The sequence below is a fragment of the Dromiciops gliroides genome, chromosome 1 (assembly GCF_019393635.1).
Source record: "Dromiciops gliroides isolate mDroGli1 chromosome 1, mDroGli1.pri, whole genome shotgun sequence".
In the NCBI taxonomy this organism is placed as follows: Eukaryota; Metazoa; Chordata; class Mammalia; order Microbiotheria; family Microbiotheriidae; genus Dromiciops; species Dromiciops gliroides.
Window position 1 is genome coordinate 544437603 of NC_057861.1, and position 14021 is coordinate 544451623.

The following is a 14021-nucleotide window of genomic DNA, read 5'->3' on the forward strand; positions in this document are numbered from 1 at the left end:
TCTCAGGTGTTTAAAGAGAAAATTATTATTGGTTCAGTAATTATATCAGTTATTCAAAAGCACTTTAACATTTATACTGTCTTTGTTGATTAATACAAAGCCTTTACTCAATTCTGCAGATATGGTTTATTCATGTATTGCAAATATACACAACTGATAAAAATATAGTGAGAATAATATAATATTTGACATTTACATGGAAAACCTTTCTATTTAAAACATGTCAACAGCAAAATAATGCCAAGAACAATTGATATAAAATATATCTTCTTCCAGAGATAGTTTAAGTTCATTATAATTCTATCTAGATTTAAATGCATTATCATTTCCCCTAAATAGAATGAAATATGACTTCTAAATTAAGCCAAGTCAAACCACCATATATTCATGATCTGGTATACATAGAGGCTATCAAAGTATATGGATCAACTGAAAAAACACACATTAAATATGGTATTCATAACCTGGGGTCCATGAACATTTTAAAATACTTTGATAAATGAATTTCAATATAAATGGTTTCCTTTTTAAACCTATGCATTTTATTCATTCAAAAACATTATTGTGAGAAGGGGTTTATAGACTTCCTTTAACTGCCAAAGGTCCATGACATTAAAAAGGTTAAGAACACCTTAATTATATAGCTTTTTCATCTGATGTAGGCTTTTGCCAATGATATAAAAGCTCTTTGGAAAAAGTAAAATTATTAACATACACCAAGAAAAAAAGTCTAAAATTCTTAATGTACCCCAAGAAAAGAGAGTGAATGAAGGCTTCAATCTTGAATTAAGATATTACATTGAACCAATGGATGAAAGTGTTATGTACAAATAGCTTAGTATCCTCTAGGAAAGACACATCCATTATTGGGTTAAGAAGAGATTTTCAGAGTCATGGCATAACTTTGATTAATTCTCGTTCTCATTCTCTGCCTGTCTGTCTGTCTGTGTCTCTGTCTTTCTCTTGCCTTGCAAGACTTAAGGACTCTGGTCAAAGCAATGACCAACCATAACTTCAGAGTACTGATGATGAAGCATGTTTAACTGACAGGTCATGGACACAAGGAGAAAAGACTTATTTTTGTTTATTTGTTTGGTTTTTTGCAGGGCAATGAGGGTTAAGTGACTTGCCCAGGTCACACAGCTAATAAGTGTCAAATGTCTGAGGCTAGATTTGAACTCAGGTCCTCTTGAATCCAGGGCTGGTGCTTTAACCACTGTGCCACCTAGTTGCCCCAGAGACTTATTTTGTAAATATGACCACTGTTTGCTTTAATTTTTCTTGACTATGTTTGGTACAATGGTTTTCTCCTCTCTCTTTCTTTTGGTTAACTGGGAGTGAAGGGGATACTAAAGGGAGAAGAGTGAGTTAGAGTGCTATCCAAAAAAGAGAATCATTGAAATATATTTTTTTAAATGCACAGAAGAGAGGAAAAAAGTTCAGAAGGGAGCTTATACAAGCAGGATAGTTTTGAAAGTAGTCTGCAGAATCTATTATATACATTCAGAAAAAAGGCAAGTGGTATCAAAAGGAGATTCGCAATTTCACACAGAACCCCCCTTCTCTGTGCTGTGTATGGAAATGCGCTTTTTAATATTTATGTTCAGAATAAGAAATAAAATTATATGATGCTTGTTGATTGATAACATAGATTTCAGTACTGCATTTTGTAAAATCTGTCAGGCTCTGCTTGAGAGCATAGTAGATGGAAAGAAATGGGATAAGTAATAGTATCATTTAATTGATTTGGAACATTCAGAATGACCAGACCTAAAGAGTAGTTTAATAGGTCACTGTCCACTTAGAGAAAGCTCTCTACTACACTGCCACAGAGGATTCTTGAGTAAATGCTAGTCAACGTTTTGATGAAAGACTGAAATGAAGGCGGAGATGGTGTGCCTGACCAACGTGTAGATAAAATGAAGCTTGAAGGAATAACACATTTTAGATAAGAGAGCCCTTATCCAACAGACCTTAACAGCATAAAATAATGGTTCAGTTTCAGTAAGATGCGTTTAAAAAGGGGCAGCTATATGATGCAGTGGATAAAGCACCGGCCCTGGATTCAGGAGGACCTGAGTTCAAATCCGGCCTCAGACACTTAACACTTACTGGCTGTGTGACCCTGGGCAAATCACTTAACCCTCATTGCCCCCCCCCAATAAGATGCATTTAAAAAGGGAAAAATACCTTCTGATTAAATTCATGAGGGATAGATGAGAAAGATGAAAAGATCTGGGATTATAGTGAATGACAGACAAAATATGAGTCAATGGCATGACATGGTGGGTAAGAAAGCCAGTGACATGTTATGCTATACAGTGACCATTCATAAAAGTGAGAGGTAATAGTCACATTATACTCTGCCCTAATGGTGCCACATTTGTTCTATGTACCACAGTATAGAAACACAGATGTATACCTCACAAGTGGACCAAGTAAATATGATAGAGATTACAATATCAACTAAATTATTTTACAACAGGCAGTGCTATACAAGTAAATTATTGAGAAAAAACTTTACAAAAGTATATGAAAGAATAAGAAATTTAATTGGAAGAAAACAAATTCTAGAATCGCAAGGGTAATAATGATACAAAGTGTAAATAAGAGGCAAAGCATAAAGGGATAAACCAGGACTCAAACTACATTATAAAGCAGTAGTCATCAAAATTATTTGGTACAGGTTAAAAAGAGAAAAGTAGAACAGACAAGATAACCAAAAAGTAGAAACAATATAAAATAGTAATCCAAGAACACAACTACTGTGGGTAGTATTCCCTTTTTTAAATATTAATTTTTTTGATTATCCAACATTTTCCTTTACCTCACTCTGACACCTAGGACAGCGAGGTGGTATGGTGGATAGAGTGCCAACTCTGAAGTCAGAAAGACTCATCTTCATGAGTTTGAATTTGGCTTCAGACACTTAACTAGCTATGTGACCCTGGGAAAGTCACTTAACTCTGCCACAGTTTCCTCATCTGGAAAATGAACTTGAGAAGGAAATGTAAAACTTCTGCATCTTTGCCAAGGAAACCCTATATGGGGTCATAAAGAGTCTGACATGATTGTAACAACTAAACAACACTATGACACCAAAACCTTGTGATAAGCAAAGTCAAAAAATGTTTGTATTTGCTGTGTTCCAAAACTATATATTTCATTCCCCATATTAGTCCATCACTTTTCTGGGTAGCATTTTTCATCATTGGTCCTCTGGAAGCATAGTTGATCACTCCATTAATCAGAGTTCTTTCAAAATGGTTTGATTTTAAAACAATGTTTATTTTATAGTACACATTCTTCTCTAGTCTCTGTTCACTTCATTCTACATAATTTCATAAGTCTGCCCAGGTTTCATTTTAAACAGTATTCCTTTGCATTCACATACTTCATTTTGTTTATCTATTCCCAAGCTGATGTACATTCCCTTAGTTTATAGCTTCTTGCCTACAAAAAGAGCTGATATTTACATTTTTCTACCTTTTCCTCTTTCTTTGATCTCTTTGGGGTATAGGCCTTGTAATGGTGTTGCTTAATCAAAAGGTACGCACAATTTAGTAACTTTTGGGTCATAATTGTCAATTATCTTCCAGAATGGCTATACTAATTCACAGCTTCACAAAGAATGCATCAATATGCCCATTTTTCTGCAGCCCCTGCAACATTTGTCAATTTCTACTTTTTTTCATCAACTGTGGCAATCTGACAGATGTGGGGTAGAATTTTGGAGTTGTTTTAATTTACATTTTGCTAATTATTAGTGGTTTGAAGCATTTTTTCATACTGACTATAGACACCTTGGGTTTCTTTCAATGAGAATTGCCTGTTCATATCCTTTGCCTATTTATCAAGTGGGCAATGACTCCTATAATTTTGTTTTTGGGTTTTTTGACTCCTATAATTTTGAATCAGTTCCTTAAATATCTTGGAAATTAGGCATTTATCAGAGAAATTTGCTGCAAATATTTTCCCCCTACTCAACTATTTCTCTTCTAATGGAAGTACTCCTTTTTTGACAAAACCTGAAGAAAAACTGGAAAACTATGTGGAAAATTTGGGTTTACAGCTGATTACATGTACCAAAAAAAGTTTAAATTGCATATGAAATCTGAATTTTACACCATTGAATTCACACCATTGAATACACATTGAATTCACACCATTAAAAATCAGAAGAAAATTAAATCAGTTGTTTTTCCCAATTATAACTGAAGAAGTATTCTTAAGCACACAAGGGAAAGCAGATATCACAAAAGACACAAGAGATAAATTTTGAGTACATAAAATTGAAAAGCTTTTGTACAAATAAAATCAATGAATACAGAATTAGAAGAGTAAAGTAGAACAATTTTTGCATCAAATATTATGGAGAGAAGTTAGATCCAAAATATAAAAGAAACCAAAACAGATTTATAACACCAAGAGCCATTCTCCAAAGTACTGGTAGTCAAAAGAATATGAACAGTTTTCAAAAGAAAACTGCAAACTATAGCAATTATGTGAAAACATGCTATAAATTACCATTAGGAGAAATGAAAATAATAATAATTCTGATATTTTAATCTTACAACACTTAAATTGATAAGGATAACAAAAAAATGACAAGACTGTAGGGACTATAGCAAGACAGGTATACTGCTACATGGAGATGTAAACTTGTGATTCGATCCAATTATTCTGGATATCTATCTGAAATTGTGCAATAAAAATTAATTAATTTTTCATATGCATTGACCAATAAACTTACCACTGAGCATATACCTTCAATGAAATTAAAGACATAAACAGGTTTACTAAACATCAAGTTTTTACTACATGTAATCCTCTTTCAGCAACAAAGAGCTGGAAACAAGATGGGTGTCCATTAATTTTTGGGAATGGCTAAAAAAAGATGGCATATGAGAATGATAGAATATTACTGAAAATAAATAAATGATAAAACTGATAAATTCAGAGAAATTTGGAAAAATCTGTATAAGGTGATAGAAAAAAAAGCATTACTATTATATGCTATAAAATATATACAATGTGTACAACAAATGAATTCTTGAGTAATAGAAAATCAAGTTATTTATTCACGAAACCCTGAATAACAGAAAATCTACTACTACTGGGTACCAGAGAACATAACTTGCCCTTCATGGCAAAGAGGTAGGGACCACTAGTATACAATATTTTATATACTATCAGATTATCTCACTGTATCATGGTTTTGCTTAATTATTTTATGACAACGAAGGATTCAGTCTGGAGGGGATGGGATAGGAAATAACTACAATAAAAATGAAAAACATAGCAATAAAATTTATTTAAAGACATAATTTAATTTAATTTAATTCAATTCATTAATTTAATTTAATTAAGCACTTACTTTGTTCCAGGACTGTTCTAGGGATACTAAAAGAGGCAAAAGATAGTTCCAGCCCTCAAAGAGCTTAAAATCTAATGGGTGAGACAACATAGAGATTTTTAAAAATATACTTTTATTTATTTCATTAAATATTTCCCAGTTACATACAAGAAACTTTCAAATATTCATATTTTAAAATTCTGAGTTCCAAATTGTATACCTCTTTTCCTTCCACCACACCTTGAAAAGAAAAGCAGTATATCAATTATACATGTGAAGTCATGAAAAAATATTTCTATATTAGCCATGCTGCAAAAGAAAGCACTGAAAAAGTCCCAAGAAAAATGAAGTAAAAAAAAGTACACTTCAATTTGCATTCACCAGCCATCAGTTCTGTCTCTGGAATGAATAGCATTTTTCACCATGGGTTTTTTTAAATTGTCTTGATCAAAGGAGCTAAGTCTGGATCATCCCTACAATACTGCTGTTACTGTGTACTCTGTTCTGTTCACTTCACTTTGCATCAGTTCATACAAGTCATTTTAGATTTTTCTGAAACCATCCTATTTGTTATTTCTTATAGCACAATAGTATTCCATCACAATCATGTGCCACTTGTTCAAACATTCCCCAACTTATGGGCATCCCCTTAGTTTCCAATTCTTTGATATCACAAAAAGAAATACTATGAACATTTTTGTATAAACAGTTCCTTTCCCCTTGTCTTTGATCTCTTTGTGATATAGTAGTATTGATAGGTCAAAGGGTATGTAGTTTTCTAGCCCTTTGGGCATAGTTCCAAATTGTTCTCCGAAAGAGTTGTATCAGTCTACAAACCCCAAAATAGTGCATTAGTGTACCAATTTTTCCACATCTCCAGAACTGGTCATTTTCCTTTTATATCATGTTAATCAATCAGGTGGGTATGAAGAGGTATCTTGGAATTTTTTAAATTTGTATTTCTCTAATCAGTAGTGATTTAGACAATTTTATCATATGACTACAAATAGCTGTGATTTATTTTTCTGTAAACTGCTTGCTTACAACTTTTGACCTTTCATCAATTGGAGAATATCTTGTATTTTTATGAATTTGTCTCACTTCCCTATATATTAAAGATATAGTCTTTATCAGATAAACTTGCCTTAAAATTGTTTTCACCTAGTTTCCTGTTTCCCTTTTAATTTTGGTTGTATTAGTTTTGTTTGTGCAAAACCTTTTTTAATTTAATGTAATCAAATTTATCTTTTTTTTTTTTACTTCCTATGATCCTCTCTATCTCCTGTTTGGTCATAAAATCTTCCATTAACCATTATCCTCATTACAGATAATGCTTGCTCTTGGTGTTTGATAAATACTACAGAATATTATACTCCAAGCCTTCTGACTCTAACATGATTGCTGCTAAATCCTGTGTGATCGTGACTGTGGCTCCATGATTTTTGAATGGTTTCTTTTTGGCTGCTTAAAGTATTTACTCTTTGACATGGAAGCTCTGAAATTTGGGTATAAAACACCTGGGAGTTTTCATTTTGGGATCTATTTGGGATCAGATGCTGATTGGTGAATTTTTTCAATTTCTATTTTGCTCTCTGGTTCTAGGATATCAAGACAATTTTCCTCCACAATTTCTTGAAATATGATGTCTAGAATCTTTTTTTTTTGATCATGTCTTTCATGGAGTCCAATAATTCTTAAATAATCTATCCTGTATCTATTTTCCAGATCACTTATTTTTCCAATGAGATAATTTCACATTTTCTTTTCTTTTTTCGATTTTGTTTTATTGTTTCTTTTTTTATATATAAACAAGAAGTTTATTTAAACAACAAAATGTCTGACTTAAAGGGAAAACTATCTAGGATCAATTTCTTTATAGTAATTTACCCCTACTGAGAGAAAGAGATTGCCCTACATGTAACAGCTACATACAAAAAAAGTTATAAAATCGTCCTTGGTTTTAAATGATAAAAGAAAAACATTGAAATTATCAAATCAAACAAGGTATGCAAGGATTTGTGTTTTTTTTTTGTTGTTGTTGTTAAATAGTGAGAGCAATCTAATTTACTGGAATATAAAGATAAAAGTTGAATGAGCATGCCACGAATGAAGAAAACAGAACCAGTTTGTTTTTTCCACTCCCCATCTCCACTTGATGTTGATCAAAACATACCATCAGCCATTTAGCTAAAAAAATACAGTTACTTTATGTACAATAAAGAATTGAGGGAAGGGAATCAAAGAAGAGAGAAAACTATACTGCAGTAATTAGGATGTGGATGAACCAAATCTTGGTTTTCTAATTGTGAATGTATTGTTTTCCTTGGGAGCACAGTTCTGGCGCAGAGTTGGAGGCTCTCTTTTTAGTAAACACTGCCTGTGTGCTGCTGGAATACATCAATTGTATCTTCATCCTCCATTTCCAACTGTGTAGGTGTGTCTGTTTCATTGATTTGGTTGCCTATTGAATCAGAATCTGATTTGCCTCATTGACAAACCCTGTCATTCACAATAGGCTTTCATTAGTTTACTAAGTGGTGTGTGCCTCTTAAGATTACATTGCACCACCAAACCATCTTGTCCTGCCACCTTCAAATTAATGTGGTTGTTGTTTTCATTCTTGACTCCTTTATTTGGCTTTTCATTGGCCATGGGGAGTCTTGGGGTCTCCTCAGCCACTGCTTCACAAAAGAGGCACCAAGATGGTCTGCTCCAAGGGAATAGGGGGAGAAAGATGATGGTGGTGGTGATGGTGAGGAAGAGGAGAAGAAGAGGGTGAAGGAGGAGAAGAAGGAGGAGGAGGAAGAGGAAGAGGAGGAGTTATTTTATTGTTTCTTGATGTTTCAGGAAGTGATTAGTTTTTACTTCTCAAGTCTAATTTTTAAGGAATTTTTTTTTCTTCAGTGAACCTTTATACCTCCCTTTTCCATTTGGCCAATTTAATTTTAACATTTTAAAATAAAAAAAAAATTGTGGGGCAATGAGAGTTAATTGACTTGCCCAGGGTTGCACAGCCAGTAAGTGTTAAGTGTCTGAGGCTGGATTTGAACTCAGGTACTCCTGACTCCAGGGCCGGTGCTCTATCCACTGTGCCACCTAGCTGCCCCGTCTCTGTTCCCTCTTGATTGAAACTGCTTCTCTTCACCCCTGAACTATAACTTGGATGTGAGTATAGGCAATCTATGTGAGTATAGGCTCTAGTCCTAGGTCCAGGATTAGTACAGGGGTTCCCTGTAATCTCTTTCTGACCAGCTGTCAGGTCCACTTAACATCTCTGGCTTGAGAGCTGTCAAAGCTGCTGCTGCTTTTGTTGTCCCCACCTCATACCAATATTAGTGTTTCATCCACACTAGCCAGCCTCCACCCCATGTCCAATTTCCTAAGTTGTCTTGGGCTGGAAGAATGTCTCACTCTGACCTTTATTGGCTCTTCCACTCCATTTGATTTGAGGCATTCCTTTAAAGTTGTTTGGAAGGGACTGTTGGGAGAGGTCAGCTGAGTGCTTTCTCTACTCCACCAACTTGGCTGCCTCCCCTACCCCTCTATATAGGCAAATATATACAAAAATAGCTATATACAAGAGAAATAGGAAATAATTAACAGAGGAAAGGCAGTGGAATTGATAGGAGTTAGGAAAAGCTTCCTGTAGAAGGTGAAATTTTAATTGGGACTTAAAGTCAGTTGATGGTGCAGAGCAGCGAGAACATTCCAGGCATGGAGGACAGACAGAGAAAATGCCTAGAGCCAAGAGAGATGGAGTATCTTGTTTGTGATATAGCTAGCAGGCCAGTGTCACTGTGATAAAGAGAATGTTTTGAGGAGTCAGATGTAATAAGACTGGAAAGGTAAGAGGGGGCTAGGTTATTAATGGTTTTGAATGCCAAATAGAGGATTTTGTATTTGTTCCTGGAAGTAAAAGGAAGCCACTAGAATTTATTAAGTAGAGTGATGACATCATCAGACCTGTATTTTAGGAAAATGACTTTAATAGCTGAATGCAGAATGGATTGGAGTAGGGAGAGAATTGAGGCAGGTAGACCTATCAGCAGGCTATTGCAATATTGCAGGTGTGAGATAATGAGAGCCTGCACCTGTGGAAATTTATTTTGATTTGGGGACCCCTACCTTTAGGCTGAGATTAGAAAGCTTTAGGCCCTCAGAGTCTCTTCTGTGTGGGAGGTGCTGGTGCCCCTCCCCCTCAGCTTCAGCTGAGCCAAAAAGCCCCGTGGGCTGTACAAGATGACAGGTCAGACAGCTGGGGGGAAAAGCCCCCAGCTCCCTCCACCCTGAGCAGAGGTATCTGAGAGATCCTGGGCTTGTCCAGGCAGGGCTGGCAGATTAGTTTGGTTGGTGTGTGGGTGCAAAAAGCCCTGAGATTTGAGTGGAGAAAAGGAAAATATATATAGACCTGGGAGTTAGACAGGAAGGGGGTGGCAGACTGAGAGGATGGGGTGGGGGGGGTTGAGAAGACGACTGGAGACTGACTGACAAGATTAGAGGGGCAGCAGACGAGAGATGGGGGCTACAAGGATGCAGTAGAGGGCTAAAGGACTAGGAGCTGAGAAAAGAGAGGCCGAAGGGCAGACTGACGGAGGAGAAAGACAGACAGAAGGTCGGTGAGAGAGAAACACAGGGGTTCAGCGGTGGCAGTGAGGAGAGGAAAGTTAGAAGCAGGGGGATTTACAAAGTGAAAGGGGCTCAGAGTTAGAATAAAGGACCTGAGTGCCCTAAGGCAAGAGGCGGCTAAGGTCCTTATTGTATTAAAAAGGTTCCAGGCACAGCAGGTGGAAGGAAGCACTGGGAACATGTCAGGTTGTACATTTTATTCCCTGTATTCTTAATTTTAAATAGTATCTCATAAATAAACTCTGCTTTGATTATTTAGTTAGGCTTCTTAATATTTTGCTTATCAATTTGGGAGTGGAGCATTGTGGTGGAACGTTGTAAACAGCCCACATTAAATTAATAGCAGTCAGATAGCCAAATAGTCAAAAGTCCCCAGATTAGTCCTCCAGTCAAATTAGCCCCCAAATTAGGCCTAGTTAATTAAATATTTCTACATTTGAATGGCGACTGCGGCAGGACTTATGGCCCACTTATGATTTTCCAAAACTTATAATTTTTCATATAATCATAATTTTTCCTAAGTCCAATTATATAATTTTCCAGATTAGATATAGTTACAATAATTAATTTTTTTTTACACACCAGAGTGGTGGCAGTGCCAGAGGAGAGAAGGGGCTATAGTCGAGCGATGTTGCAAGGGTGAAAATGGCAGGCCTTGGCAATAGTTTGGATATGGTGGTTGAAAGGGACTGACTCCTAGCTTTCGAGCCTGAGGGACTGGGAGGACTGTGTTGTCATCTACAGTAATAGGAAAGGCAGTGGGGTGGGGATGATTTAGAAGAAAAGATAATAAGTTCAGTTTTAGACATAATGAGTTTGAGATGTCTACCAGACATGAGGTTTGAGATACCTGAAAGGCAGTTGGGAGGTAGACTAGAACACATTCTCTTGAAAGCAATAAGATTGTTGAAGGAATTCAACAACATTCCATGTGAGGATGGAGTGAAGGAATTGGGAATACCTACATCCTGAAGAAAAATGAGGGAAAGGCATGATAGTTGTCTTCAAGATAGAAGGTAACTTTAGAAGGGAAGGAACTACAGGCTGCAGGTAACCAGAAATGACTAGGTCCTGCCTGTGCCATGTGAGTTGGGTCTTAGATATGTTGTATACAGAATTGGTTAGATATAAAGCTTTTGGTTTTTATAGCAGTTTTAAATTTCATTTATCAGTTCTAATCAGAATTTTCCTCATAGCTCTTTTGTCTACTTTAGAAAACAAGGCATTTCCTCTCTGTTTCTTAAGTACACACTGCAGTCCTAATTCCTAGTATACCTGAGCCCTGATGCAGTAGCTTCCGTGGATTCTGTCCATCCAATTTCCCTGTATTTAACCCTGCCTTTAAGGTAGCTAGGTGGCACAGTGGATAGAGTCGCAGACCTGGAGTTGGGAAGATCTGAGTTCAAATGTGGCTTTAGATACTTACTAGCTTTGTGACCCTGGACAAGCCACTTAACCATGTTTACTTCAGTTTCCTCATCTGTAAAATGAGCTGAAGAAGGAAATGGAAAACCACTCCAGTATCTTTGTCAAGAAAAACCCCAAATGGGGTCATGAAGAGTTGGACATGACTGAAATGATTGAACAACAACCACCTTGCTTTCTCCTGTTTATCAATCTTGCTCTTTCCCCAGATCTATTCTCATGAGCTGTTTCTGTTGTTCAATATTTCCCAAGTAACTATTCTATGCAGTCTCATATTCCACAATGATCACTTTACTTATATTCTTTCTGAAGACTCGGTTTTTCTAAAAGCTGAAGGTTTTTACAGAATGTCATTCTTTGTGGTCCCTCTACTCTCACCAGTACTAATAGCTCTTGGGGAACAGAGCCCATGTATATTTCCAAGTCTCATAGTCTTCTCAAACAAATATTGGTGTGAAATGTTATTACATGTAAAATCCAATAACATTTTTTTTTTTTAGTAAGGCAATTGGGGTTAAGTGACTTGCCCAGGGTCACACAGCTAGTAAGCGTTAAGTGTCTGAGGCCGGATTTGAACTCAGGTACTCCTGAATCCAGGGCTGGTGCTCTATCCACTGTGCCATCTAGCTGCCCCAAATCCAATAACATTTTGATTATTCTGGCCCTGGTTGGACTGGCATTTGTTCCCCCACCCACATTTCCCTTCACCCTCTCTCCTCCATCCATAATTACATCTTACTCCTTGACATGTCCTTTTTGACTCAGTGACACTGGCCAAGACACTCCACCTCTCAGCTGCTGGTATTCTCTCTGGCCCTCCCTCCTCTGCCTCCATCCCTCCCTCCTCTATCCTGACTACTGACCCAGGTTTCCTTTAAGTTTCGATTAAATTCTGAATTTTTACAGGAAACCTTCCCTAACATTTCTTAATTCTAGTGCCTTCTCTCTGTTAATTATCTCCTATTTTTTTCTATATAGCTTACTTTGTACACATTTGTTTGTTGTCTCTCCCATAAAACTGTAAACTCTGTGAGGGCAGGGACTATCTTTTGCCTTTTTTTTTTTTTTTTTGTATCTCCAGTGCTTACTTAGCACAATGCCCGACATATAGTAGATACTTAATTAAAATATTTGTTGTTTGATTGACTGACTGATAATTACTAACCTAAGGAATACTTCTTCCATGGTTGTGATAGATGCTCCAAAGCTGGCAATACCGAGATCTTTTTGTTTGTTTTCCAGTTCAGTAAACAAAGCTTCAAACCTAGAAGGCAAGAAGCAGAAAGAGATGCCATGCTAAGTAAAATTTTACCCTTTTATTTTGGGTCCAAAATACATTTCTTCTTGAAGGATTAAGAATAGTAGGATATTGGGTCAGCTAGGTGATGCAGTGGATAAAGCACCAGCCTTAGATTCAGGAGGACCTGAGTTAAAATTCAGCCTCAGACACTTGACACTTACTAGCTGTGTGACCCTGGGCAAGTCACTTAACCCTCATTGGCTCACCAAAAAAAAAAAAAAAAAAAGAATAATTAATGCTTAGAATATTAGTGCTAGAAAAATTTTCTCAATAATTGATAACAAAAACACTCTACCAAATTCCTTGGATAAGAAAAATATGATCCTAATATGAAAACCAGGGAAGAATAAAACAAAAACAAAAATATAAAATAGTGAGAGGGCCAACATCACTAAAGAAGACTAATTAAAATTGCATATAAAATTCTAGCAAAAAGACTATAGTATGCTTAAAAAATATTCACCATGACTAAGCTGGATATATATATAGCAGGTATAAAGTTAGTTTAACATTAGGAAAACAATATGATAAATTATACTAAAAACCCAAACCACATAATTATATTAATATTGGGGAGGGAGGGGGCGGAGCCAAGATGGTGGAGAGGAAGCAGCAAGCTGCCTGAGCTCTCCTTCTGTTCCCTCAAAACAAACATTAAATCAAGCCTCTGGATGGATTCTGAAACTACAGAACCTGCAAAGGGACAGAGAGACACAGTCCTCCAACCAGAGATAATTTAGAAGACTTCAGGAAAAGGTCGGTCTGACTCGGCCAAAAGGGAGGCCCAGCGCAGGGCAGCAACCCAGTGCCGAGGGGGTCGGGTCAAGTCAGCAGGAGCTGCGGGCCACAGCTGAACAACTGAGGCCCCTGGAACCTGGTTCAAAAATCTGGTGGCCAAGAAGGACTGTGGAAAAACCTACCTGCACCGGCCAAGAAGGCCACGAACGGGTCAGGCGGGAGCAGACGCCGGGGTCCGGCGCCTGGCTGGCCGAGCACAATCAGACAGGAAGTGCAGGGCGGTGGATCTCCACACACCATAAAGGCCTCAGAGTAAAAACCCGGTCACACAGGACCTATACCCCTGCACAAGAAGCCCAAAACAGGGACCCTGGTGCCCCCAGAGCAGACCTCAACTTAAAAAATAAATAAGCTGCAGTAATGACTCAGAAGCAAAAAAGAGCCCTCTCCATTGAGAGCTTCTGTATCAATAGGGAAGAAGCCAACACAAACTCAGATGAGGACAATAGCCTCAAATTGCCTACATCTGAAGCCTCATGAGGGAAGGTAAATTGGTCTGAAGAACAAAAAGCCTTC

At 37.0% G+C, this 14021-nt stretch overlaps 1 protein-coding gene and 1 pseudogene across 1 annotated transcript in view; both read right to left on the reverse strand.

Annotated features, from left to right (window-relative positions):
* LOC122751459 (phospholipid-transporting ATPase ABCA3-like) overlaps window positions 1-14021 on the reverse strand; it is a 211829-nt gene that overhangs the window by 87937 nt on the left and 109871 nt on the right. The window contains 1 exon segment of the mRNA XM_043998522.1: window positions 12573-12671. Coding sequence (XP_043854457.1) covers window positions 12573-12671 — 99 coding nt within the window.
* On the reverse strand, window positions 7720-8008 carry LOC122734822 (annotated as a pseudogene).